The sequence below is a fragment of the Enhydra lutris genome, unplaced genomic scaffold (genome assembly GCF_002288905.1).
Source record: "Enhydra lutris kenyoni isolate GAN:26980312 unplaced genomic scaffold, ASM228890v2 scaffoldscaffold7, whole genome shotgun sequence".
In the NCBI taxonomy this organism is placed as follows: Eukaryota; Metazoa; Chordata; class Mammalia; order Carnivora; family Mustelidae; genus Enhydra; species Enhydra lutris.
This window is the reverse complement of record NW_019154091.1, coordinates 9634652-9660775: the sequence shown is the minus strand read 5'-3', so window position 1 is coordinate 9660775 and position 26124 is coordinate 9634652. Positions and strand designations below refer to the sequence as shown.

Genomic DNA, 26124 nt, shown 5'->3' with positions numbered 1-26124 from the left:
GCCAGTACCATCCTGTCTTGATGATCACAGCTTTGTAGTAAAGCTTGAAATCAGGTAACGTGATGCCCCAGCTTTGTTTTTCTTTTTGAACCTTTCCTTAGCGATTCGGGGTCATTTTTGGTTCCATACAAATTTTAGGATTGTTTGTTCCAGCACTTTGAAGAATGCCAATGGAATTTCGATTGGGATGGCATTGAAAGTATACATTGCTCTGGGCAGTATAGACATTTTAACAATGTTTATTCTTCCAATCCATGAGCATGGAATGTTTTCCCACCTTTTTGTGTCTTCTTCAATTTCTTTCACGAGTGTTCTGTAGTTCTTTGAGTACAGATCATTTACCTCTTTGGTTAGGATTATTCCAAGGTATCTTATTGTTCTTGGTGCTATAGTAAATGGAATCGATTCTCTAATTTCCCTTTCTATATTTTCATTGTTAGTGTATAAGAAAGCAACGGATTTCTGTGCATTGATTTTGTATCCTGCCACATTACTGAATTGCTGTATGAGTTCTAGTAGTTTGGGGGTGAAGTCTTTAGGGTTTTCCATGTAAAGTATCATGTCATCTACGAAGAGAGAGAGTTTATTTCTTCTTTGCCAATTTGAATACCTTTTATTTCTTTTTGTTGTCTGATTGCTGTTGCTAGGACTTCTAGTACTATATTGAACAACAGTGGTGAGAGTGGACATCCTTGTTGTGTTCCTGATCTCAAAGGGAAGGCTCTCAGTTTTTCCCCATTGAGAATGATATTCACTGTGGGTTTTTCATAGATAGATTTTATGAGTTTGAGGAATGTTCCCTGTACCCCTATACTTTGAAGAGTTTTAATCAGGAACGGATGCTATATTTTGTCAAATGCTTTTTCTGCATCAATTAAGAGGACCATGTGGTTCTTCTCTCTTCTCTTATTAATTTGTTCTGTCACATTGATTGATTTATGAATGTTGAACAACCCTTGTATCCTAGGGACAAATCATCTGGGTCACCATCTCTGTGCTCCTCTTTGGCCTCCCACCTAATCACAAAATAGCTGCCACAGCTCCAAATACTACAGTTCCCTTCTGTTGGAGTAGAAACTCTTTCCCTTTCTATCTCATTGGCCAAAACTGGGTTAAACAACCATATACCACTAACTGTATCTGTTGTCCCAGCTTTGTTGATACATTTATGCCAAAAAATAGGGAAAGCCAGAGCTATTCGTGGACAGATTTCTGGAGAAAAGACCAACATAGATTTTCAAGCACTGTAGTCTTTTGTGGGTACTGAAGACCAATTGCCATCCTATAGATTTGGTCCATGCTTAGTTTACAAAACATTTTCATATTTTGAAAGGCAGGATCACCAAAGTTTTAAGAACATGAAGCTTAAGTCCCTGCTTCTACCATTTTCTTGCTAGGTGATCTTGTGCAATTTCCTTAACTTCTCTGTGCCTCAGTTTGTCACCTGTAAAATGAGAATAATAGAATCTATGAGATAAGGTTTCCGAGATTCTTAAATACAAATACACAGACATACTTTTTAACAGTATTTGGCACCCAGGAAGCACTCCTTAATTTGCTATTATTATGTCATTATTTGGTGGTCTTGTCACTCCTTTTAAATAGAAACAGTGAGAGTGTTGGCATGCCTGGCTGGCTCAGTTGATACAGCATGTGACTCTATCTTGGGGTTGTGAGTTCGAGCCCCACAGTGGGTACAGAAGGAAGGAAGGAAAGGAAAAGAAAAGAAAAGAAAAAGTAAGAAAAAAGAAAAGAAAAGAAAGAAAGAAAGAAAGGTAGGAAGGAAGAGAGTGTTAAGGCTCAGAGAAATTAGATGACTTACCCACACTCCCACAGTTAAGTAGCATAAGGGGATAATCCAGATGGTCTGATGCCTGTGCTCAGAGCTCTCAGCCCTCCTGGCCTCCCTTCTCAAATTTTCTACCAACACTGACTGAGGGGGACGCCCTTGCACCTAGTGGCTAAATACGGTTTCAAAGGTGATGCTGTAGTTTGTCAAACACACTGTGAATTATCCAAAAACAAGGACTATGTCTTAAGGTCCCTCCTATACCCCACCCCTAACACCGAGTAGGGCACAGGGAAGATTCTGGCCAAACAGGTTTGTAAGGGGAGAGATGGGACTTCCATGGGGGGATCTTCCCCAGTGGGAATCAGAGCCCAGTGTGCACTCCCTGAACCCGGGGGGTGGGGGTGGTGTGAAAAGGTGGGACCCACTCGGGGAGCCCCTGACACCAGGTAAGGCTTTAGGAAATTGCTGTTGGAACTAAGGTTCACAGCATAAAAAAATCAATTTGTGTCTGAATTGACTCTCTGAATTCCCTGTGGCCTCTCTCAAATCCCATTTTACCTTTCTCCCACCCATCTAGCTATGGAGGTAGTGGCAGATTTACATTATTTTATATATATCCAGTTAAGAATTTTTTTTCTCCTTTTGGTTATGTTTTTAAGTAGAACATTTATTGCCTCTAAAGGGGTGTTTTTGTTAAAGACAATAGTGCCCTTTAGGTAGTCACAGTGTTATTTCACAAATACCTATAAAACTATTAAACAAGCTAAGATTGCTGGAGCTCTGATTAAGAGTGGCTTTCCAGTTGTCTTTATCTTTGGAAGACCCGTGAAACAACGTAACCACCCTCGTTCCCTGGTGCTACAGCAGCATGCAGAGATGTGGGGAGACAGGGGCAGGTCTACTTGGACTGTGAGGGCAGGACCCGTGTTTCCACCTCTAGAAGCCCCGTTTGTGGCGGGCGTCTCGCTCAGGACTTTGCTTCCAGCTTGTCCCAGAGGCCCAGGGTTCCCAGGCTATGAGTGGGAGCAGGGCTGAGAGAGGGCTGGGTGTGGGAACACCCCATCACTGAATGGTTCACAGTGCCCACTCCTCGCTCTGCCACTTACGAGCTGTGTCCCCGGCGCATGTTATTTGACCCCTCTGTGCCTCCACTTCCTCACTCAAAAGTGGGGATAATGTTACTTTAAAAAGTCGGTGGGGGGGGGGGGCGCCTGGGTGGCTCAGTGGATTAAGCTGCTGCCTTCAGCTCAGGTCATGATCTCAGTGTCCTGGGATCGAGCCCCGCATCAGGCTCTTTGCTCAGCGGGGAGCCTGCTTCTCTCTTTCTCCCTCTGCCTGACTCTCTGCCTACTTGTGATCTCTCTCTCTGTCAAATAAATAAATAAAATCTTTAAAAAATAAAAAATAAAAAAAATAAAAAGTCGGTGGGGGTTGGGGGTGGGCAGGTGGCTCAGTCAGTTAAGCTCAGTCAGTTAAGCTCAGTCAGTTAAGCTAATTCTTGATCTCAGTTCAGGTCTTGATCTCAGGGTCGTGAGTTCAAGCCCCGCACTGGGCTTGGAGCCTACTTTAAAAAAAAAAAAATGGGGATAATAAGAACACAGCCCCCTAACTAGGATGTTGGGACGATTAAAAGAAGTGTGTCTAGAATTAAAGTTGGCAGATGTCAATCAATGTGCTGAACCAGGAAGGCAAGGGAGAGGACTCTGGCATAGGGGTGGCCTCCCTGATTCCTTCTAGATGGTCCTCCCAGCCCTTGGCCTCCTGCCAACACACCCTGCCTTCCGTCCTGTCCCGTGGGTCTGCAGAGTTCAGACCCCACAACCTCAGAGTGTTTATCGTGTAGTTGGGACTGGACCAAAGTTTACTGTGTGTAATTGTCAGTAGGAGTGTAGAAGCAAGTTGCAAAGCCCCTGACAAGAAGACACGCCTCTGACACCCTCCCAGGGTTTGCCATCCCCTCTCCACGACCGTGGTCCTTCTGTCATCGCATTTCCCAAGGGTTGCCAGCCAGACCCCATGCTCTGTGCCCTGCGGTTAATTCAGTTGCCAGTCGCAGAGCCCGGGGCAGTTGCTGTTGTGACTCCCACTGGGTAGCAGAGAAAACCGAGGGATCTGTCCCCAGAGCGGGTGGTTCCACTGTTCACAGGCAACACGTCCCTTGCCCTGCTGGACACAGAGCGTGGAGTCTGAGCCCTGGCTGCTAGGCTTCAGCGGGCTCTCTGTGTCTCCTTGTGGTGGCACACGACACTAGCCGTAGTACGTGTTCCGAGAAGTTACACTAAACCGTCGCTCACTGCTGTCATGGCCATCCGCAGCATCAGTATCCAGCCCGTCCCAGCAGCCCGTCCCTGTGCCAAGCGTGTGACAGGCACCATCTCATTTAATCTCTGTCACAACATTAGAAGGCCCGCAGTGTTACTATACCCATTTGAAAGTTGAGGGAACCCTAAGGATCCCCAATTTCCCCTTAATTGTGTTTTCATTTTTTTTTTAACATTTCCAGTAATCATCTCACATTCCATCACGGCAGCCAGGTTCAAAAACGTTAAATGACTGGGTATTTCACACCAGACCCTCGATTCTGCCATCTCCAAGGTGCCTTCAGACAAACTGTGTGCTATGCTAATTACAGGAACACTCCTAGCCTTTCTCTGAATGGGATCCCCCCCAGCCCCCTGAGGAGCTGTAGTAGGTAAACTTGGTTGTGTTAGGTGTGTGAGTGTGTTCTCAAAGTAAACCTGAAAGGCTCCCTAGTTCTGTGTTTTCACATGTTCACCAAGGCCTTCTGTCCCCCATGTGTCCCATGCTGAGGGTTTGATACACCGGGAGAGCGTTAACTGAGGAAACGTTAAGTAACGGGCGTTGAAATGTAAAATAAAGCCTGTGAGACTAGTAGTACTGGGTGGGGGCCTCAGGGGGGTTTAATGAGGACTCGGGAAGCTGACTGAGGATGTCCAAGTGAAGGGGGAGATAAATGTTCTTGTCATTAATGCGCACATTGAAAAGTGACCTCCTCCAGCAGGATCAATATGGGGACCTCCTGACCTTTCTTGTCACCTGGAACTTCACTTCTGGGACTCTGTAGTCCTGTTAATAAAAACAATCACCAGCCTGCCCTCATCTACTGTGGAACATCTTCCTTTTTTTTTTTTTGGAGGGTGAGGATGAAATTAGAAGTCACGACTTCTAGAATATTTATGGGTGTATATGTTTTACTCTCGGATATATTTATTCAATGCTCGCTCTGTAATGAGAGTTTTCACTTTTCTGTTTTCCTTTCCATTATCCCTGAAAAGATGGATTATGGGGAAAAGATTAAACTAGTATAATGCGACACAGTGTTTGCTAATGTGCTGTCAGAGGTATTAGTAGGACTCGCCAAGGTTTGTGTCTTTTATGAATGCCTTTCAGATTGCAATTATCTAATAGACTGGGAAACCTGTGTGTGTTCTTGCAGGCATTAAACGTTGTCTTTGAAAAGATCCCGGAAAATGAGAGTGCAGATGTCTGTCGGAACATTTCAGTCAATGTTCTTGATTGTGACACCATAGGCCAAGCCAAAGAAAAGATCTTCCAGGCTTTCCTAAGCAAAAATGGCTCTCCTTATGGACTTCAGCTGAATGAAATTGGCCTCGGTAAGGCAATGAGGGAGTTATTTTGCCCCACCCCCCGGGTGCATGTCTCTCCCACTGTCTCCCCCTTCCTCCCTGCCCACGGCCCGCAATGGAAGCTTACCCAGGCCGCTCCCAGCGGGCACATCTGGGGGCCCGGAGCCCGCACGGCTCCCCCACAAGCAGCATGAGTCCTCCTAGGAAGCATTATCCTTCAAAGACGCTGGTTTTTAAGAAAATATTATGTTTGTAAATCAGATTCATGAGATTGCTCGCCCCGAGACGGAATGGATTCACCTTGCATCGGGAAGTACAAAAAGGCGGGAACCCCGCGCCCTCTCTCTGTGTTGCGTTTCGCACTGGCATTTGATGTGTTTGTTGTGATACCGAGCGTGTCATTAGCGGGTGGCTCAGACACTGGTGTGAACTCCCGCGCCCTGGAAAGGTCATCTTCCTCGCTGCTAATCGCATCCTACATCAAGCGTGGTCTGCGTCCTGCCCCCAGCCCGGAGCAGCGTCTGCTGCGAATTCTTTCTCGGGCTCTAGCTGTACACTTCGGAGGCGAGCGGACGCATGAGCGAGCTCACAGGGCTCCGCTTCACTCAAATGTTCATCAGCGTTTTAAAGTTGAGCTCCCCGCGGCCCTCCCCAGAGACCGCCGTGCGATTTTATAGCAGATAATGGGACAGGAAAGAAGAGTAAAACCACATTGGTGACAGCGTAACCAGGTTCATCTCCCCTCGAGGTACGGCTCTAGCCTCGATGAGGCAGGCAACTGAAGTCGTCCCTCCTGGCCCTCCAAAGCCAAACCTCCCACCAAACGGCCATTTAGAGCAGCCAGGGGGCGGGGCCTGGCAGGTGCAAGGAGCCGCGCAGATGTGTGGCAGGTGTGTGACGCGGCTTCAGAGGAAGGGCCGCCGAGGCCCCTCTCCTCTGCCTCTCTTCTGTGTCCTGTGGGTGGCCTGTCGGGTCCTTGAAGGCCACTGTAGCTCACCTGGTTAGCAGTGGGGTCAAAGAGGCAGACCCAGATGGGAGACTGTGGTCAACTGTCCAGAAGCATCAACCTCTTGCGGCAGCCTCCCTCTGGCCAGTGTGTGGTTCTGGCCGCCAGGAGCTGGGTGTGGGGAGCTGACAGCCACAGGGAGGACAGCCTGGCGGCCTCAGTCCTGCCACCGAGGAGTCCGCGGCAGCACCCTCTCGCCATGCCCTGAGCCCACCAGTTCCTCCTGATAGGGCAAGGCAGGGAGCAGAGCAAGTCAACTAGAAGCTTCACGTTGTAGCCTGATGGGAAGTGGAGGCACAGCCTCCCAGCCCTGCCAGGCTTCCGCTCCCATGATGATCTTGCAGGCCACCTCCCGGGCTGGCCTGGGGAAACTAAGGTGAACCTTCAGAGCCAGCCTTACAGTTGTACTAGAATCCGATCCCAGAGCAGCTGTGGTGGGACGGCCTCTAGCAGAGGCTCACAAACTCAGAGGCCCAGAGGGGCAGCCACTGTCATAAATAAGGGGTGTTGGCCCACCTAGGACACCAGGAAATGCGACCCACCTTCATTGGCGGAGGACACCGTGTCTAAGGGGGCAGGTCCCACTTACCCTCATGTAGGTCTGTGGAGGTCAGTGTTAGCAGATGATCCCATTTTTTTTTAAAGAGAACTCGGTCTGAATTTTTATGAGCTATCTCCTGATCTTTGACTGTTGGTGTTGAATTGACATTAGTAATAAGTGAAACACTGTGAAGGTTCACAAAAGAAAATACTCATCAGTGGGCCACATTCTGGCCCTAGGGCACAAGTTGGCAACCTCCATGAAAGAGCTTGAGGCCCGTGGCTTGGGGTGTTAGCCCACCAGTGCCCCCCCATGCAGGGACGGACAGGAGACTGGTCCCAACGCACCTGCTTGGGAACATACAAATTTGGTGTTAGAATTTTATGCAGAGCTTCATCTCTCTCAGGATACATTATTTTGTTTTCATTGGCTTTACTTCCAGGCTTAGCCTCAGAGTATAAGCTTCAGGGAAACATAGTCTTAAAAGTCAAAGCCCTAAACACAAAACAAAAACAAAACAAAACTCGGGCTCCCTGTCTGGCTGAGATATCACCAAACCTTCAAACTAATATTAACTACTTTATTTAAGCTGTATCCATAAATAATAATTGCTACTGTTATTACGGAGGATTATTTAAACTTTCTCACTATAATGTCAGAGGAGAACAAAATATACTTTTTTTTTTCCTTCCCAGAGCTACAAGTGGGAACACGACAGAAAGAACTGCTGGATATTGATAGTTCATCTGTGATTCTCGAAGATGGAATAACCAAGCTAAATACCATCGGCCACTACGAGGTAAGAGCGGGGCTGAGCCCCCGACGTCTTTCCCGGGCCCCGTCCTGACTCGATTAGATCATCTCCAGGTGATACCATGGAAATTCTTTTTTAAAAAATTACACAACTCCCATCATTTTCTGGCACAGTTTGCTGATTGCATTCTTCGGTGCTCATTCGGAAGCGCCCAGGAACCCCCGTCTGTCGTGGCCTGTGGTTCCCCCGGCGTCCTCCTCTGGGAGGCCGTCGATTTTCTCTTGACGGATCGCTCTCCATCCTGCAGTTTGGGCGGGAAACATCGCTTCACGGCTGTCCACAGTGTTCACAGAACCTTGTAACCTTTGTGTAGTGTCCTTTTTCCCCCCCACAAGAGGAAGTTCTACATTTCTTGTTTGTTTACAGTACTCAGTCATAACCTCCTGGGGCCCATGACCCACGTGCTGGCTGAGTGCCAAAGTGGGTATGGGGTGCACGTGCCCTCTCAGAGAGCTGTGTGCCAGAGAAGCCTACCTAGAAAAAGAGAAAGGAGGCAAGGAAAGTTCCTGAACATGCTGGGACTGTGGGAGTCATTCAGCCACATTACCCAGGTCTTTGTGGACTATCGGCTCTGTGCCGAGTGCTGGGCTTACAGCAAGAGGAACAGAGACCAGGTTCCTGACTTCAAGGAGCCTGCCGCCTCAGGGAGGGGAGAAGAGGGGACGGAGACAAGGAAGGAGGCAACATGTACAGTGAGATGGGGCTGTGGCTTGGAGCATCAGATAAAGCTTCCTGGAGGGAAGCTATGACTCAGTAGAGACCTGAAGGGAGAGGAGGACTTAACCAGGCTGGGATGGGGCGCCCGCATACCCCACAGTTCTTCCACAAGAAGACTGGTCAACTCTCTAAAACTCTAGAGGTGTGAGGGTGGCCATGAGAGCCAACAGCAGCCAATGTGATGGAAGCCTCACCCTGCCAGACGCTGTCCTCCGCCCTGCCCCTCCTTTTTGCTTACTCCATCCTTTATATAGCAGACCTCTGAGGTGGGGGCTGTTATTAACCCTCTTTACAGATGGGTACACTGAGGCACAGGGAGGTTTACCAGCAGCTAGCCACTGGCGGAGCCAAGATTTGGACCAAGATAATTGGGCCCCAGGGTTCACCACAGCCTGTTAAGGCAGAAGGCAGAGAAGTGGGGAGGGAGGCCATGGGTGGGGGGAGGGGGACATATTGTGCGGCTCTGTCAGCTTCTTCAGGAATTTGATTTTTGTCCCCAAAGAAGCCATTGGAGGATCTTGAGGGATTTGTCTCAGAAATGCCTGTGGCTGTGTGTGGAACATGGGTAGGAGGTACAAACCTGGTAACCGGGGCCCTTGGAAGCTGCCGCTAGAAGAATTTTAGGTGAGGATTGATGACGTAGTGGCTGTTGAGATGGAGACGAGCAGAGGGACTCAGAGATGGGCAGGGGATGGAGAGTTTCTGGGTGACAGAGGGTCAAGATGGCGCTCAGGGACGGCGGTGAGCCGAGGCCCCGACGCAGGTGCTCTTCCGGCGGTAGAGGAGGGCAGGAGCAGCTTCCCAGAAAGTCGGCGCCTCCTGTCTTTCGAAGTCACAGGAACACGTGGTTGGCACAGCAAGGCCTGTGGAGCCTGCGGGCTGCCCCCTCCCCCGGGAGGAAGAAGAGACTGTTCCTGAGAGAGCAGAGGACTGAGGACCCCTCTCCCTGGGGCTCTCCGGCTGAGTGGTTCTCAGAGCCAGCTTGGGAAGAGCTGCTTGGGGTGACCCCTGGCTGGGTGCTGTCCCCAGAGCCTTTGCTGGAGAGCACCTGGCAGAGAGAGCTACGGAGCAACAACTTGCTTCCGGACTCGACCTCCTGCCGCTCGGACTTGCCAACCCTGGTGTCCTCTTGCCAAGAGCTCTTGGCCGGTGGAGTTCGTGAAACTCCCCAGGGGACTTTCCTGCGACGCGCAGCACTGCGAGACACACTGCTCGGGTGGGGGGGGGTGCTGTTTTAATGGAGAGGAGGAGGTTAGGGTCGGGGCTGCTGCCCTGCGAGTGGAAGTCCTTAGAGACGGGCTTAGTATGGCTTCAGTTTGAAGTTCAGTGTTGAAGCCTGGGAGCCATCTCCTTCCTTCCCTGCGTCTGAGTAGCGAGTGTGTGTCTGGCCAGTCTGGAAGGAACCCCGCCACCGACGCCCTCCTTTGATGTTCTTGACTAGGGTGCTTGCCTTCTCAGCTGTGCGGGGTGGGGCACCCCGGATAGGCTTCTTGGCGTCCCCTAGCAACCGCAGGGCACAAGGTGGGCCACAAAGGAAGGGTTTGGGGCCGGGGGGAAGGCAGGACAAGACTCTCCAGCAGGGAAAGGGAAGAGCCACCATAGCTGTCTGGAAGGCCAGGGGAAGGCTGTCAGGAGAGATAGGACATCAGTCTTCACTGGAGACATCGGCCGCGCTAGACACCTATCTGCTTAAGGATGATAATGAAATTAATCCGGCCTGTAGTCACTAACCGTCCAAATGATTTATTGGCTTCATACCCTAGCATTGCCACATGGTGGTAATAAATGACAAGACTAGGACACAAGGGCTTAAAGGATTCTCCTTATGTTTAAAAAGCTAAGCCGTAAGGCAAATAAACTCAGAGAGCTTGAAGGAAACTGGGGAGGTCATTGGCCCTGTGCTCTCTATGCCTGGACCATCTCAAATGCCCTGTTTTTCAAAGACTGCTCAGAAAAAAGTATCCTCCATCACCCTTGGCCGCCTAAATCTGTACTCCGTTTAGTAGTTCCCCCGCAGATTTAAAATCTGGAGTAATTTGACAGGGGTAGGCTGACGCTTACTTTTGCCCTTTCGTTAAAAAATTTTCTCCTAGAGCTGGCTTTTCCTTCTGAAGAGACAAGATGCTAATTACCACTCTTATTCATTTACTAAAGCACCCTAGTTTGAGTCACTGTAAGTGCTTGAAAGCAAAAAACTATATTTCATTTAAAAATAGGGTCTAACTCAGAATTTTAAGTGATTCAGACTCATCTCCCTCCAATTAGCCCAAATTAGTTAGGTTTTAAAGTTAATCTTTAGTGACGGCCAGTTCCTCCTCCTATCTAAACAAAGTCCTGTTGCTGGAGTGGGAGCCTGTTTCTTCTTGCCTCTTCTGTCCTTAGGGCAAATAGAGTGTAGCTGGTCTCTGAATGATTTACTGTCCAAATATTTGAAGAACGGGTTTCTGGAGGGGATCTGAAGACACAGCAAAAATACAGCATCTCGGGGGCCAGATGCAATCTCCACAGCCCCCAGTTGCTGGCCGTGCTCTGTCCTCTGTAGGATGGCGTCCTCGCCAACCCCGGACATGGGCAGGATTGCTTTCTACAGGGACCACAGCACTGTTCGCATGCATGAGCGCCGATCACGTTCACGACGGCGAAGGTGCTCTTCTGACCCTCCTTTTCCATCAGATGAGCACAGAGGAGGGCAGATGTCTGCTGTGGTCTCATTCTGTCCCATGCAAACAAGGGGTAAAACCAGCGTCTCTACAAACACACTAAGCCAGAGGCATCTTTCTCCCCTATAATTACATCTTCCCCAAGCGGTTCCTTAACTGGCCATCGCTGTGTGTCATTTACAATGAAGGAAACTTCGGTGTGTTCTGGAGCTGAGGAGTTGTGGGGGGGGGGTGTGTCTCTGAGTCCAGGCTCTCTCTTCCCCTCCCCTGCACCCCCATGTGACCTTTCGCTGGATAGTGTCACGGCCCTCACACCCTGCTAGAGGGTGGCATCAAGGGTGCGGAACAGGTGTTGTGTCCGGCAGGAAATGTTCTCTGCACATCGCACGTCTCATTCTGAACTGCGAGAGTCTGAGGACAGAAAAGACGACTAACCACTGTGGTGTTGAAGAATATTCTCGCAACAGGCCTGTGCTAATGCCACCGCGGTCTCTGCTAATGCCACCGTTGTCATTCAGATGACATTTAAAGCTCATGGAATGTTCCAAAGTGTCTGCTAGGTAAAATCAGGGGTCCTTCCGGTCAGGTGTGTCATCCGTGACACTGAGGTAAAAGGGATTTGACTAAAGGTCTCTCACAGCATGGGTGACTTCAGAGATTGATTTGTTTGTTTATTTATTTAACATGAGGGGAGCGCTTCCTACCCACTGGGCACTGTTCCAGCAGCTCTTACAAACGGCAACTGTTTTAGTCCTCGCTACAGCCGGGCAAGGTAGATCCTATCATTCCCATGCCAGGGGACAGGGAGGCTGAGGAACTTGACCAAATTCTCATAACTCTTCTCACGGATGCTCCAAGGCTAGAAACCAATGCAAAAGGAATCACTTGTACCCTGTCCTTGCTTGGAAGCAGGATTGTAGCCCGTGGCCCCGGCCTTGAAGGCAGCCTTGGCTAGGAAACTGGACCGCGTCATGAGAAATGCTGGTAGTTTCTGTCTCCGATGTCAAAGTCAAGAAGGTAACATCTCTTAAAATCTTCTGACAGACCTCGTGTCAGTGAGTTTATCAAATCTTCTGACAGACCTCGTGTCATTGAGTTTATCAGAATGGTTCCTTATTTCTAATTCTACCTTAGATTCATTAAAGGCCAGCAGTCCTTGGAGAGCACAGTGGTTGCCTCCCTCAGATAGAAGGCCTCTTTCAGGCATCAAAGAGCTCACAACTCCAGCCCGAGAAAAGCAGGGGAGTGCTTAGGTTCCCAAACTCAGGCACCCTCTTGGAGGCCAAGCTAGCTCCCAGAGGATGAGGTTAGGGTTCTCTCTAATAATCCTCAGTGGGAGTTTGCTACTAGCCCAGGCTTAATTCCAAGTACCAAAGAAGAAGCAGGAGCCCTACTGGCATTTTAACTAGTTGCAAGAAAATCCTTTAGTGTTCTGTCCTGGGTGTCAAAAGCCACGTGTGTGATATGTGTGTTGAGAATTTTCTGATGGGTCCTTTCTAAATACTCTGATGATCCCTGAGCCTCCTTTGCTCATGGACTGAGTAAGGTTATCCCTTTGGCCCCGAGAAATTAGATTCCTTTTTCATTTGCCTCCAGCCTTGGGGTGTGAGTGGGAAGAGCCAAAGCGGAAGACGGGGAGAACAGAATTGATGAGTGGTTGCGGGGGCAACACTAGTTGAATAGATCTCTGTTTTCCATAGAATATCATTTTAGGAATGAGAGATACCAATAGGGGTTTCCACATGGTGATTTGTATTGATTATTGTGTTTTCAATTTTTTTTTCTTTAAGAAAAAAAGTATCACAAAATTTCATAATTTTCCATAAAATTCTTAGGCTAAAATTCTAGCTTTTCTCTTAGGCTAAACAATATGAAATGGTCAATATTTGACCATTTTTACCTACAAAAATGGCAGATTTATAAGGTTAAATCCAAGTTCAACCTTATATATCTAGAAAATCTATTTTTATGGAATTTTCTTCAACTTACGCTGCAGAGAAATATTTTACAACAAGAAAACCTTCATTGCACATGCTTTGGAGGAGGTATACCTTCTGTTTATTTCAGGAGTGACTTGAAATTGTTGACATGAGTCCTTTTAGCCCTGTGTGGTCACAATTCCTAATGCTGCTGCTGGAGGAGTCTCTAGTTTTCTCCACCCTGTTCCAACATGGGCCAGTCATCACCGAAGGGGTAGAGCCTTCTTGTCTCATTGAATCCTGGAGCACCGTGAGGCTGGAAGGAATTTAATTTGAAATAGCCCTGTGTTACCAGTTCTGCTCTGGGCTGGGGAAACATTCCTGCTGCAGATCCATCTAGTGACATTAATCTTTCTTTGATTTAATTTGGTTTTCATTCCTAAAGTAGGGGCCCAGAGGATGCTCCCTGCCTCACAGGAGTACAGGAGGATTAATGAGTCACTCTTAGGAAAGCATTTGGAGCTCCTCAGATGGAACAAACAGCATCATATTTTTAACACTTTAGATTCTGTGGCCCCTTTCAAAAAGACATTTCTGTCCTTAACTCAGCAGCAGCTGACTTGTGCAAAATAGAAAATGGAAACCTTCCCCCCCCCACCCCCCCCCTCCCCAACATCTGTAAATAAACTAGTTTCTGTCTCACAATGGCGGTAAAGTGTCACATGGGGGGAAATGTTCCAGCCCTGGAGCAGCTGTGCAAGTTAGAAATACACTCATACATGCAGGCTCACACACACACACACACACACAACTCATCCACTAATAAAATGCTTTACACTTGCTCTTGGGAGATAATTTCAGAGTAAAATTTCCTTGGTACAAGCTGCGTCTGCGCTCTCCTAATGCCTGAGCTCAGTGCCAGCAGCGAGTCGTTGCCAGCTCTTGAGAAGACGTTTGAACTTCTGGCAGCGCTCCTTATCGGAAGGCCCATCCGGGGTGTTTGTGCTTACAGGGTGAGGGTGCTCACGCTTAGCCACACAAAGCGTCTGACAGTAGTGGAGTATTGGCTCAACACTCAACAGGATCCATTTGGGATTCATTCTTTGACAATTACCCAGAATGAATCACCAGCTTCCTTTTATAAAAAGATATTTATTGGCTTAGAAACAGAGCCTATCCAGCTCTTCCTGGGGAGGAATTTTATAACGCTGTTCAAACGGTCTCATAAACTTGGTGTCTGAGTGTTGCTAAGGGGGTGCCGGAGCAGAGTGTTTACTTTAATTGCATCAAATATGGAAGAGAATGGAAAAAATCAACCAGGAAACAATGAATGGCTCAAGGGGAAAGGAGAGGATGTTTGGCAATAACAGCAGAGCAGAATTCAATAAGAGTTCAGAACCCACGCTGGAGACACTTGTCGGAGGCCTGATGGCCCAGCCAGCCCCCGCACCTAGAACTCCCCCTCCCTCTAAGATGCCGTGAACACCAGCGGTTGGCGGCCTCTGGCCTCAGTGTAGCAGCTGGTTAGACACGGCTGGCTGGACAGCTGCAGTCGGGGCGTCTGTGCAGGGTTGGCTCTGCCCTGTGTTCCTTCCTCTGTGGTGCGACCTGAAGGGGATTCGGCTTTAATCCTTCGGTGCTTGCTAAACAGGTTTGTACATTCTGATAACCAATGTGCAGCAGCCCAGTAGAGAAATTCTAGGTTTCTCCTTTCTCCCAAACTGGGGAAGGCTGGATCCAAAGTAGTATTAGAATTAAAAGACTGAGAACTTGAGAATGGATGGGAAAAGCACTTAGCTGACCATGTTCCAAAACAACAGCGTTAATCCTCCCTCCACAATCCCAGAATGAAGGCAAGGATTTGTGTATCCCTGACCTGCCTCTTCCTCAAGCCCCCTTGTCTTAAATTTTTATGAACTAGCCCCTCAGAACAGTGAGGCCTGCCCTCTGCATCTTAGCGACTAGTCCCCTTGGCCTGAAAGGGGCTTCTTCTCCTGGTTGGTTGTAGGGGAGGGCTGCACCGGAGGGCCATTTGGCTCTGTGTTGCACAGTCCCAAAAGGCCTCAGGTGAGAACGCTTGACTTTATTGACGAAGGAGAGTACGCATGGGCATTACAATAGTGTGTCAGTGTGGTAAAAGCATTTATTTGTCAAACGTGTGCACTTAAAATCTGTGGCACTTTTTTTTAGCAGCTCTATATTGAGATAATTTATATACCATAAAGGTCACCTTCTAGAATGTACAATTCAATGGTTTTTGGTGCATTTACAGAGTTGTGTAATCATCACCACAATCTAATTTTAGAACATTTTCATCACCCCAAAAAGAAACCTTGAATTCATTAGCAGTCGCTCTTCAGTCTTCCAACCCCTGCTTTAGGCAACAAGTAATCTACTTTCTGTATGTATAAATCTGTCTATTCTGGACATTTTATATAAATAGGATTGTACACTATGTGGTCTTTTGTGACTGGCTTCTTTCACTTAGCATAATGTTGAGGTTTATGCTGACATGTATCAATACTTCTATCTTTTTATTGTATGGGAATTTTTTTGTAGTAGATTCATAAATGCAATAATACAAAGTAATTTTAAAAGAAAGAACTACTGGTGGCTACAACAATGTGGATAAACATCACAGACCTTTTATTGACCCTAAGAAGCCAGACATAAGAATATAACAGTTGACCTTTGAACAATGCAGGTCGGAACTCCACAGGTCTACTTGCATGCAGATTTTTTCAATAAATACAGTATAGTACTATAAATGTATCTTCTTTTATGATCTTACTATTTTTTTCTCTAGCTTTATTGCACGAATGCAGTATATAATACACAAAACATACAAAATATGTGTTAATTGACTGGTCTTGGTAAGGCTTCCTGTCGGGCTATTAGCAGTTAAGTTTTGGGGGAATTAAAAGTTATATGTGGAGTTTCAACTGTGCATGGTGGGGGGGTACCCCTAACCCCCATGTTATTCTAGGGTCAGCTGGATTATATGATTCCATTTATATGAAGTTCAAGAGCAGGTGGAAGTCGACTAGTGATTACCTCTACCTGAGGATGCAGTGGTTACTGACTGGGAAGGGAAAACGGGGGTACTTCTTGGGACCTTAAAATATTTCATATCTTCACGTGCGTAGTGTTTATGTAGGTATATATGTACATGAACATTTACTGAGCTGCATACTTAGTGAATGTTTAGTGCTTTCCTGTAAGTCATACTTAAAAGTTAAAGTTTTTATTTAAAAGTATATGCAATTTTTATGACTTTACAAGCTTCTTTTTAAAAATATGATATTGCTGCAGAAAAGACAACAAATCCTAAGTATACTGCTGGACAAATGGTCACAGAGTGAGCACTTCCTGTAAGTGCCACTCAGGTCAAGAAGGAGAACATTACAGGTTCTTCAGAAGTCCCCTCCCTACCACTAACTCCTCTCCTGCAAACATCTGACATCATAGTTTGACTGTTTTTGTGTTCATTTATTTTCTTTTTAGCTTTATGTGAATGGAATCACACAGTACATTTTCTTTTGTGTGGCTTCCTTTACTTCACGTTATCATCGTGAGGTCTACCCATACAGTATGTATATACTGTATATATACAAATAATTTGTTCACTTCATTGTTCTATATTCTATGGTACGGACATACCCCAAAGTACTTCATCATTGATGATACTTGGTTGTTTCCAATATGGGGCAATTACAAATAGTTAACTCTCAGGATATGTACTTCTTTCTGTTGGGTATATACTAGATGTGAAATTGCTGTCCTAGGATTAGATACCTGCTTTAGATAAGTTTTTGAACACCTGTTTCAGCATTTCTTAAAATAGTAGGAACCTCAAAAAGTTAGTGGCCCAAGCCTCTCTTGACCCCTGAGAGGCCAGGGTGCATCCTAGCACAGCCTTGTCTTCCCCTCCTCCAGGGCTGGCCCACGTCCCATTGGTCCTACAGTGTCTTGGCCTGCCCCTCCCAGCCTCACTACACCTCACTGCCTTGTCCGTCTCCTTCACAGGACTGTGAGCTCATTGAGGGCAGAGATAGTGTTTTGGTCATCATTATAGCCCCAGCCTCCAGGACAGTGCCCAGAATGTAGAAATTCTTGATAAATATTTAGTAAGTGAGAGAATGCAAGATCCATCCAGCTATCTAATTCATGAATGAAGTTGAGAAATACATTAAATTTTGAAAACTCATATATTTTTTATCTTTGCTTTCAGATATCAAATGGATCCACTATAAAGGTCTTTAAGAAGATAGCAAATTTTCCTTCAGGTAACCAATATAATGTTCACCTTTTGTCCTCACCCACCTTTATAAAATATTGCTTTTTGCCTCTCTGATGTATCGTCACACAAGCGAGATTGAGTTGTTGCTACATAATTCTCTGAAATCGGAGAAAAGCCATTTTAATGTGTTTCTATTCTGAAGAATGTGAGCCATGTGAGGAGGACAGGAAACAGTAACCAGTGGTTGACTGGAACAGCCCAGCACTAAGGAAGTTGCTGCCTTCGACAACCCTAAACTCAGGACAGAATCTTAGCCTTCCTCACTCTGTGCCAACTTCTCAGTAGGATGGGGGCTAAGAGAGGAGACTCCTCTGGCAAAATGAGGGGGAAGCTTGTAGATAATCACACAGCCCTGCAAGTGCTGAACAAACAAGATAATCCACTTAGAAATCCAAATCTCCTTTGATAGCCTCTGCAAGATTCCCAGAAAGTGAGTGAGGCAAACTAAAGGGGGAGATTTTATGGGAAAGTCTATAAACTAGTCTCTATACTCTCTACCACTTCCCTACCACCTCCGGACAGGAAAACACTGTGATGGTGCCTTGAGAAAATCCCTAGATCCTAGCCCAGGTTTGTCTCCAGAGAAAATAAACCCCTGCCAAGACAGTCAGTTCAGCTCTTAGAAGGGTTCCGGGCCTCATCAACAGGACTTCTCATATATATACATACACACACACACACACACACACACACACACACACACACAACTGGAGGGGAGGCTTCCTGATTTCTAGATTGAATACTAAGAGCAGCCTGGTAGGTCCCAAGTCCTAGTCAGTGCAAATAGGGAATGCAGGGACTCCAATTAAATAGAAAGGATAATTTGGTAGCTTGTAGAATACCCTTTTAGGGACACCCCCCCCCCCCGGAGTTCATCATTATATCTGGCTATAGTGACAGAAGGCATCTTCCAGAAGGTGACTGTCATTCTGGCAGAGGGGAATTGGTGTCCTTCTAAAAAGTGGAAGGGCTTTGTATTTTAAGCTTCAAAGATCAGGCCTTTTGTAGAGCTTACTGTTTGGGGATCTTGCATTTGGATCTCTTCATGGGACCTCAGAGCAGTCAATGCCTCTGCTGCTTCTCTGTCCAATTCAGCTGAGAGTCATCATTTTGATCACTTCCCTGCTAATCCTTCAAACCTCCTGGGCCTGTCCCCTTTCACCACCCTCTCAGTCACAACCCCAGCCCTGGATGAACCCAACTACTGGCCATTTCTGAACCTATACCCAGGCAGCCACTGGAGGAAAGTACAGTTGGAGTCACTGTAAATTCCTGGTGCCCAACACGACCAGGACCCTCAGTGCAGCCTGCCTCCACTGTGTTTCTCTAGGTAGCTCACTCTGTGTTCTCCAGAATTCTGCCTTCTCTCCTCAAAGCTCTGACCCACACAGCTCTATCACAAGCTGACTTGATCCCATACCTCACAGAGAAAACTGGAATCAGAACTCTTGTCAACGTCCAGCACCAAACCTCCCACCCCTCCTGTGTCTGCCCGGTTTTTCCTCCGTGCCTTCCCTGGCATCCCAGAGCTGTGCCTCCTCTCCCCCAAGGCCAGTCTCTCACCTGTGCCTTTGATCCCATCCTTTCCAACCTGCTATACATTCTTACACCACAGATAATTATCTCTCATCTGAACTTTCTATACCTCCTCACCTATTGCAGTTTTTCCCTCAGTGTTTCAAGGTGTTCTAGTCTCCCTCATCTTCAGTACAGAAAACCTAGTGCCTTAATCCCTCTTTTCCCCCAATTCACCACTCCCTTCACTGCCACATTTCTTTCAGGACTCTCCCCACTCTGTGCCACTCTTGCACTTGCTCTAGGAGCTCCAACTCATTGTCCTTCTTTCCGATCCCAGAAGGGGTGCATTCCTCCTGTCTTTGGGTTTCCTCCATTTGCCAGGCTAACTCCAGTCATTCATTTAGGTTCAGCTCCAACATTCTTTCTTCTGAGAAACCTCTCAGAGTAGGGGGACCCTCCTTAGTTACTTTCTTAGCATATACTTCTTCACAAGCCTTATCACAATTCTAGTTATGTAATTAATTGTATAATTAACCATTGAAAGTCCCTCATTGGCTAGGATGTAAACTCCATTGGGGGTGGGGTGGGAACTAGGTCTGTCTTATCATTGCTCTTTGCCTAGAAGCCTCTGGCACTCAGTAGGTGCCATGGGTACATTTGCTAAAGGAGAAGGCTTGAACCTCTCCTATCCCCGCCCCCAGCAAGGGACCATTCAGCCTATTGGGAACCTGCTTCCTACTCCAGGCCCTGGCCCGTTCTGTCTTCACGTTGTTAAGGTCTTGAGATGCAGCAGGGTGAAAAAAAAATGTACCTATGAAGAGCTCAAGTAACCTCTTCTGTTTATAGCACAAATGGGGCGTTTTATGAGAGGCCAATTAGCCCGTGGTTGTTTTTTTAATAGACCGTTTTCTCTCCCTTTCTCCGGCATTCAGATGTGGAATACTCAGAAGACCACTGCCATTTGGTGAGCTCAGTCTTTCTTGTGCTTGCCCCTGAGTTGGATGCCTTCTGTAGCAGAAACGGTCTCCTTGGGTAACGCTTCTACTGTCTTCCCATTAGATTTTACCAGATTCAGAAGCATTCCAAGATGTGCAAGGAAAAAGACATCGAGGGAAGCACAAGTTCAAAGTAAAAGAAATGTATCTCACAAAGCTGCTGTCAACCAAGGTACACTTACTGTTCTGGGAGTGCTTTTATGGCTACCTTGGGGGTGTATGATGTGTTTGACTTAATTTCCACTGAAGTGTGAAAATGTTACAAATCCCTTGTGCCTTCTAGCAAAGCAAAATGAACGTTTAAATTGTAAACACTTCCTACCCTCCTCTTTCTTATAAACCACGAAGATAACAGCACTTTACAAATTTTGACTGTTGTATCTTCAATCAGGGATTTCATATTGTTCCCAGTCCCTTTACCCACCATCTCACTATTGTTATTTTTTAGGTTGATAGCATAATTATTCCTTTTTGTTTACTTATTATAGATGAGTGATAAAACTCCCACTCTGAATTGCAGATAAATGAAGGGCGGGGTCAGTGTCTATAAACCTAGTAAATCTTTTTTTTTTCTTCATTTTAAAGTCGAGATTGCTGTTCATCTATAAAAGTGTCAGGCGTAAAAGCCAGCGGAATGCTAAATCAGAAGCAAATTTTACTTTATCTGGTTTGTAGTGGGATTAGCCGAAGTCTGTGGTGATCCTTTTTTCCCACCTTGAAATGACTAGCAATATAAACGCTATTATGTACACCTGGCCCTGGTCTCCGGGTGGGCCTGCTTCTTCAGAGTATAACAGAAGGTGTGCTTAGAGCTCAGTAGATTTGTTTAGTTGGTAGAGGACAGCCAGAGCCTCTTGATTTTCTCATGTCTCACAGAGCTCTGCCTATTTGGCTTTTGTAAAATACTCAAATGCTTTGGAAAGTACATAATAAAAACCTATGATGGAAATACACGCAACGAAAAAATTCTGGGAACTGAGCAACATTTTTTCCAGGCTGAACATAACTATTAAAACTAAACATCCATGGCTTCTTGGTTTATGTATACAGCCCTACAACTGCCATTTCAACTGCTAGAGATTTTTGTAAGATATCCTCTCTGTTGACTGAACAATGTTGTTACCAGCAAGAAGCTGATGAACCAAATGTAATCCTGGGCATGCATTTTCAGGGCCCTTGTCCCATACTGTGAGCGTGTTGGCCTCATTTGATAATTTGACATATTTTCGTTTCAGGTTGTTTTTTCTGTTTTGTACATCATTTTCTCTGAATTAGGATCTTATTTTTCCATTGTATTCAAAACTGATCTTTTTTTTTTTTTCCCTCTAGTCTCCCAAGTCTGATTTTCTCTGTCTTTCAGGTGGCAATTCATTCTGTGCTTGAGAAACTTTTTAGAAGCATTTGGAGTTTACCCAACAGCAGAGCCCCATTCGCTATAAAATACTTCTTTGACTTTTTGGATGCCCAGGCTGAAAACAAAAAAATTACAGATCCTGATGTCGTACATATTTGGAAAACAAACAGGTGGGAACAAATAGTAGGTGATATTACTATTTTCAAGAATCTGGGACAGAATCTTAACTGAAAGGAGGGCATGGATAGTCACAAAAGGATTCATTATTCTTAGATCAGAATCCTTTGGCTTGGTGCGCTATCCTGTCAGAGCAGATTCTTCCTCTGTTACTATTTTTAAACAAGAAACAAAACTCTTCCTATGCTGAGATCCTATTCTTTAGGATAAAACAAACAAACTTTATTTTCTTTAATGCATGAAAAGACCTTATATAGAATATTAAATTTAGCTTGACCAGCAAAAGATAAGAAATCAGTATTTTGTGGTTTTTTATTATATGATGATTTCCCATTAGAGATTAATCATTTTTCAGTTATCAGGCTATCTGTCGGTACTCTGATTCTGCTTGGATATTTCCATTTTTATTTGATTAAATGCAGTACTTAGATACTACGAGAATTTGCCAAAGGACTGTGTTTTGTTTTGTTTTCTAACATTTTACCTAAAGCTGAGGCGAGGCATCCAGCTCTATTCTCAACTTCTTCTCAGTAAAGAAACATGGCTTATTACCTTTATTTGAAATACTTTGTCCATGAGCTGTGAATAAGACTCGGTGTTAAGGAGTAATAGAAGTTTCCAGGGCCATCCCAAGCCCTCCTAAGTACTGAAGGTGGGCAGACCATTTTAAATAAATATTAAAAGCTGAAGTTCCAGAGCTCTAGGTCTCATCTCCTCCCATTTAACCCAGGTCTGTCCCAACTACCTATACTGGCTCACTCCCATCCTGTGTCCCAGCCTCTGATTTGCCAGTCCTGCCACTCCTACACCAGGCTTGGGTGCCTCAAGCTCCCATTTTATTGGGAAGGTTGTGGCATCTGAGCGGGGGCAGGAGTCAGGACAATAGAGCTACAGAGAGGCCCAATAGCCTTACAATGGAGGAAGACCTGAGTTGAGATAATAATGGAAGGTTATATTCAAAGGTCCATATTCAAATATTTGAGCTGTTAGGTGCTGGAAATATAGCTGGAAATATTGAATAGACAAAAATCCATGTTCTCACACAGCTTGCATTCAAATGGGTGGAAGAGACCATAAATAGGTAAATTATAGTTTATTAGAAGGTTAGTACAGCAGACAGCATGGGAAAGGAGGATGGAGAGTAATAGGGCAGTGGTCAGAGGAGGCTCACAGAGATGATATTCAGGTCTTGAAACAGGTGAGGGCATAAACCATGATACTATCTGGTTGAAGATAGTTTCTGGAAGATGGACAACAAAAGCAAAAGTCCTGAGGCGCATGCTTGCCTGATACGCATGAAGAACAGTGAAGAGGCCTGTGGTGGAGTTGGAATAAGGTGAAGGCTCGCAGATGACAGCCTGGGCCCAGATGGTGCAGGGGCTTTATCCCAAGGCCCGTGGACAGCACAGAGGGTTTTGAGCACAGAGACAGGATCTTACTCTGTGTTGTGGGAGAATTAACTGAGAATTAATGAGCCCCTGGGGGGCTAATAACCCAGGCAACCGTGCCTTAGGTCAGGGTGTGGCACTTGGGGTGAGAAGAGGTCAAGTTCTGGAGACACGATGAAATGTTTTCATGGGTAGCCATCAACTAACACAATCTAGATGTGGAGAAAATTCTAGTCTTGTCAGCGGCCACCTTCGCATTTCTCCTGCTCTAGTCCTCCCATTCAGCAGTGCTTGTCAGTTTAACCCTTTCTTGTTCCGAGTGACGCTGCCATCTGTCACTTGGCATATTTGGCAGAGCAGATTTGCGTACTTCAATAACAAGGGCAAAAACACCCGTTTACAAACTGTGATAAACAGAGCAGCCGCCTCCTACGAAGGGCTGTATCTGAAGAGATTTCTCTTTGGAACAGCCTTCCTCTTCGCTTCTGGGTAAACATCCTGAAGAACCCTCAGTTTGTTTTTGACATTAAGAAGACACCACACATAGACGGCTGTTTATCTGTGATTGCCCAGGCATTCATGGACGCATTTTCTCTCACAGAGCAGCAACTCGGGAAGGTAAGGCCTAGCTTCAGTATTTCTTATATGCACTCCTGTGAGCTGTAGCATTCTTTCTTTTAAACATCCAAACAATAAAGAGTCATTGGTAGTCACTGAAAATTTGCTTTTCTTTAAAAGCTCTCATTTTTCATCTAGTTTTAAAAAAAAATAGATTATTCTCCCCATCCTACTGCAGAACTCTGCCTGTGAATACCTTTACCACAAAGTGTAATTTTGTTTCCTAGAAAAACATTCTGCAGACACTACTAACCTATGAAACTACTGAAATCAGCTTAGCTAAATTAATCCCATCTGAATATAGTTGACCCTTGAATAATGGGGGATGATGGGCACCAATCCTTCATGGAGTTGAAAATTACCCTGTAACTTTTGGCTTCCCCAAGACTTAACTATTAGTAGTCTACTGCTGACCGGAAGCTTTGCTGCTAATATAAACAGTTGACTAACACATATTTTATATATTTATATGTATTATATACTGTATTCTTAAAGCTAGAGAAAACATCAAGGAAATCATAAGAGAAAATATATTTACAGTATTGAACCATGTTGAAAAAACTCCACAAAGAGTAAAGCGGACTCACATAGTTCAAAACTGTGTTGTTCAAGGGTCAACTGTACACTCAGTCTATCTGAATATAACAAATTGCTCACAGGGAAGATGATCTGGCCTGAGATTTCTATCACCACTAGTTTGTCAATTCATAATCAAAGCATCGATACTGTTTTTCTTTTGGCTTTCTTTGCTGAGCAGAAGCCCCAGGAAATCAAAGAAAGATAAAAATACAGAGCAAACTTTGAAAGGGATGTTTTGGTCTTATTCAGGCACTCCAAAATATATTAAACTGAGCAATATCTGTACCTAATGGCTTTCAGAAAATCTTTTAATGCTGAGCAGTGTCCCTTTAGTGTAAGGTTTGAGAGAGTGCCTGGAATGAAATGTGGTTGGTGTCTCATAGGTGCCTCAGCCTCCTAGTCTAAATCTATACTATCACCACCATTTCTGCAAAACAGACCTGTCTTCGCTTTTGTCTTCCTAGCATCACCTTGTCTCTCAAGATAAAATTCTTTGTGTTATCCTTGACTCCTCCTTCTTTCTCCCTTCCCCTAATTGGTTACTACTCATTGCCATCTCCAAAATGTCTCTTTTTTCCCTTCACTCTATCTTATCCCTCCATCCCTGGGAGAACTGCCTCAGAACTGGCCTCCTGGTCCCTGCTGTCTCATCCACTACCTTCTCCTTTTTTGCTGTGTCTTGGGTTGTCATTCTAAAACAAAAATCTGATCTTCTCCATCTCCTGCTTAAAAATTTTAAATACTTCCCATTACCTGCCAGGTAAAATCTTCACAGTGCCATGTGGCCCTTCCTGATTGGGTGTCAAGTCTCTTTTCTGGCAAACTCCATATACTTTCTATGCTACAGCTTTTACTTTTCCCAAAGTTACCATGAACTTGTTTTCATATCCCTTTCCTGTCTCATAACTCCTCTGTCCAGTAAAACTCTTATTCATTCATTCACTCCACAAATACAGCTTCCTCATGTGTACCAGGAGCTACAGGAAGCTATGATCAGTCTAAATGTAACTACTCTATGAACTTTCCCCGTACACTGCCCACACCTGTTCTTCATCTGACCAATGCAACAAAAATGCTTCTTTATTCACAGGAAGAAAAATGGCTGTTAACTCATTACTATGTTCTTGTTATATTTCACTTAATCATCACAAGAACCACATAATGTAGTTATTATTACCCTCAGTTTATAGATGAGCAAATTGGTGTTCTGAGAGGTTGCAGGTCTTGGTTAAGATCCCTCCAAGTTGTTAGGATCCCTGATTTGTCCAGCTCCATGGTGTTTCTCTTTACACTGTGCTATTAATTATTGGTATTATAGTAACCACTGTGTACCTTTGTCTTTTAAAGGCAGGTACTGGTCATCTTTACCCTTTTACATTCAACGTCTACCACAGTGCCAAGCATCTCAGTAATAGCTCAGTGTAGGCACCCTTCACAATGACGCAGCCACCAATACGGCTCTTCGTGCCCGCAATACATTGAAAAATGTACTGGGACATCAGCCCTATCATTAACTCACCCATTTTCCCTGAGTAGGAATTTCAAAAATTTTGTGGAAAATGGCTTTTAAAAATAAAATCTTAATTTTTAATATTATCACTATTATAATTACATAAAAACATGCAAGCTGACAGGGAACTTTCGCAAAATCAGACATCAGAGCCCCCAATACTAATGACCGTGTACTTCCTTGAGAACAGTAGAAGAGCTTTATAATCTAATAAAAGGGACAAGCAGAAAAATCCACCACCGCCAATTACTTACCACTTTCATGGTTATATAAAGGGCTCAATCAGACCTACAATCAAGTCTTTCATAAATGCCAAAATTCACTGGTGGGTGAGGATGAGAGCAAATGTTTTAATTCAGGCTTTTTACAACCATTAGTAATGAACTATGATAGAAATAAGTTCCATTGTTACAGTAACTCAAAATCATGCAAAAATAATAATTTTAGTTCTTTTATGAGAGGAAGGCAGACTATATTAGCATTTAATCCGCCTCAAAAGAACAGTGACTCACCAGAACTATCTGGATAGCAGTCAGTCATTCAGGCAACATTTATGAAGGCCCACTGCATGCAAAAGCTTTGAAAGCTTTGTTACTAGGAGATAATAATGGTGGAAGTTCAGCTACAC

General features: G+C 45.3%; 1 protein-coding gene across 1 annotated transcript in view; it reads left to right on the top strand.

Annotated features, from left to right (window-relative positions):
- The window catches only part of LOC111142060 (plexin C1), a 143467-nt gene that overhangs the window by 113135 nt on the left and 4208 nt on the right, over positions 1 to 26124 (top strand). Inside the window, exons 22-28 of the mRNA XM_022495004.1 lie at positions 5250 to 5427; positions 7643 to 7746; positions 17289 to 17343; positions 19808 to 19839; positions 19935 to 20042; positions 21231 to 21394; positions 23260 to 23407. Coding sequence (XP_022350712.1) covers positions 5250 to 5427; positions 7643 to 7746; positions 17289 to 17343; positions 19808 to 19839; positions 19935 to 20042; positions 21231 to 21394; positions 23260 to 23407 — 789 coding nt within the window. The remainder of the gene's footprint in view (positions 1 to 5249; positions 5428 to 7642; positions 7747 to 17288; positions 17344 to 19807; positions 19840 to 19934; positions 20043 to 21230; positions 21395 to 23259; positions 23408 to 26124) is intronic.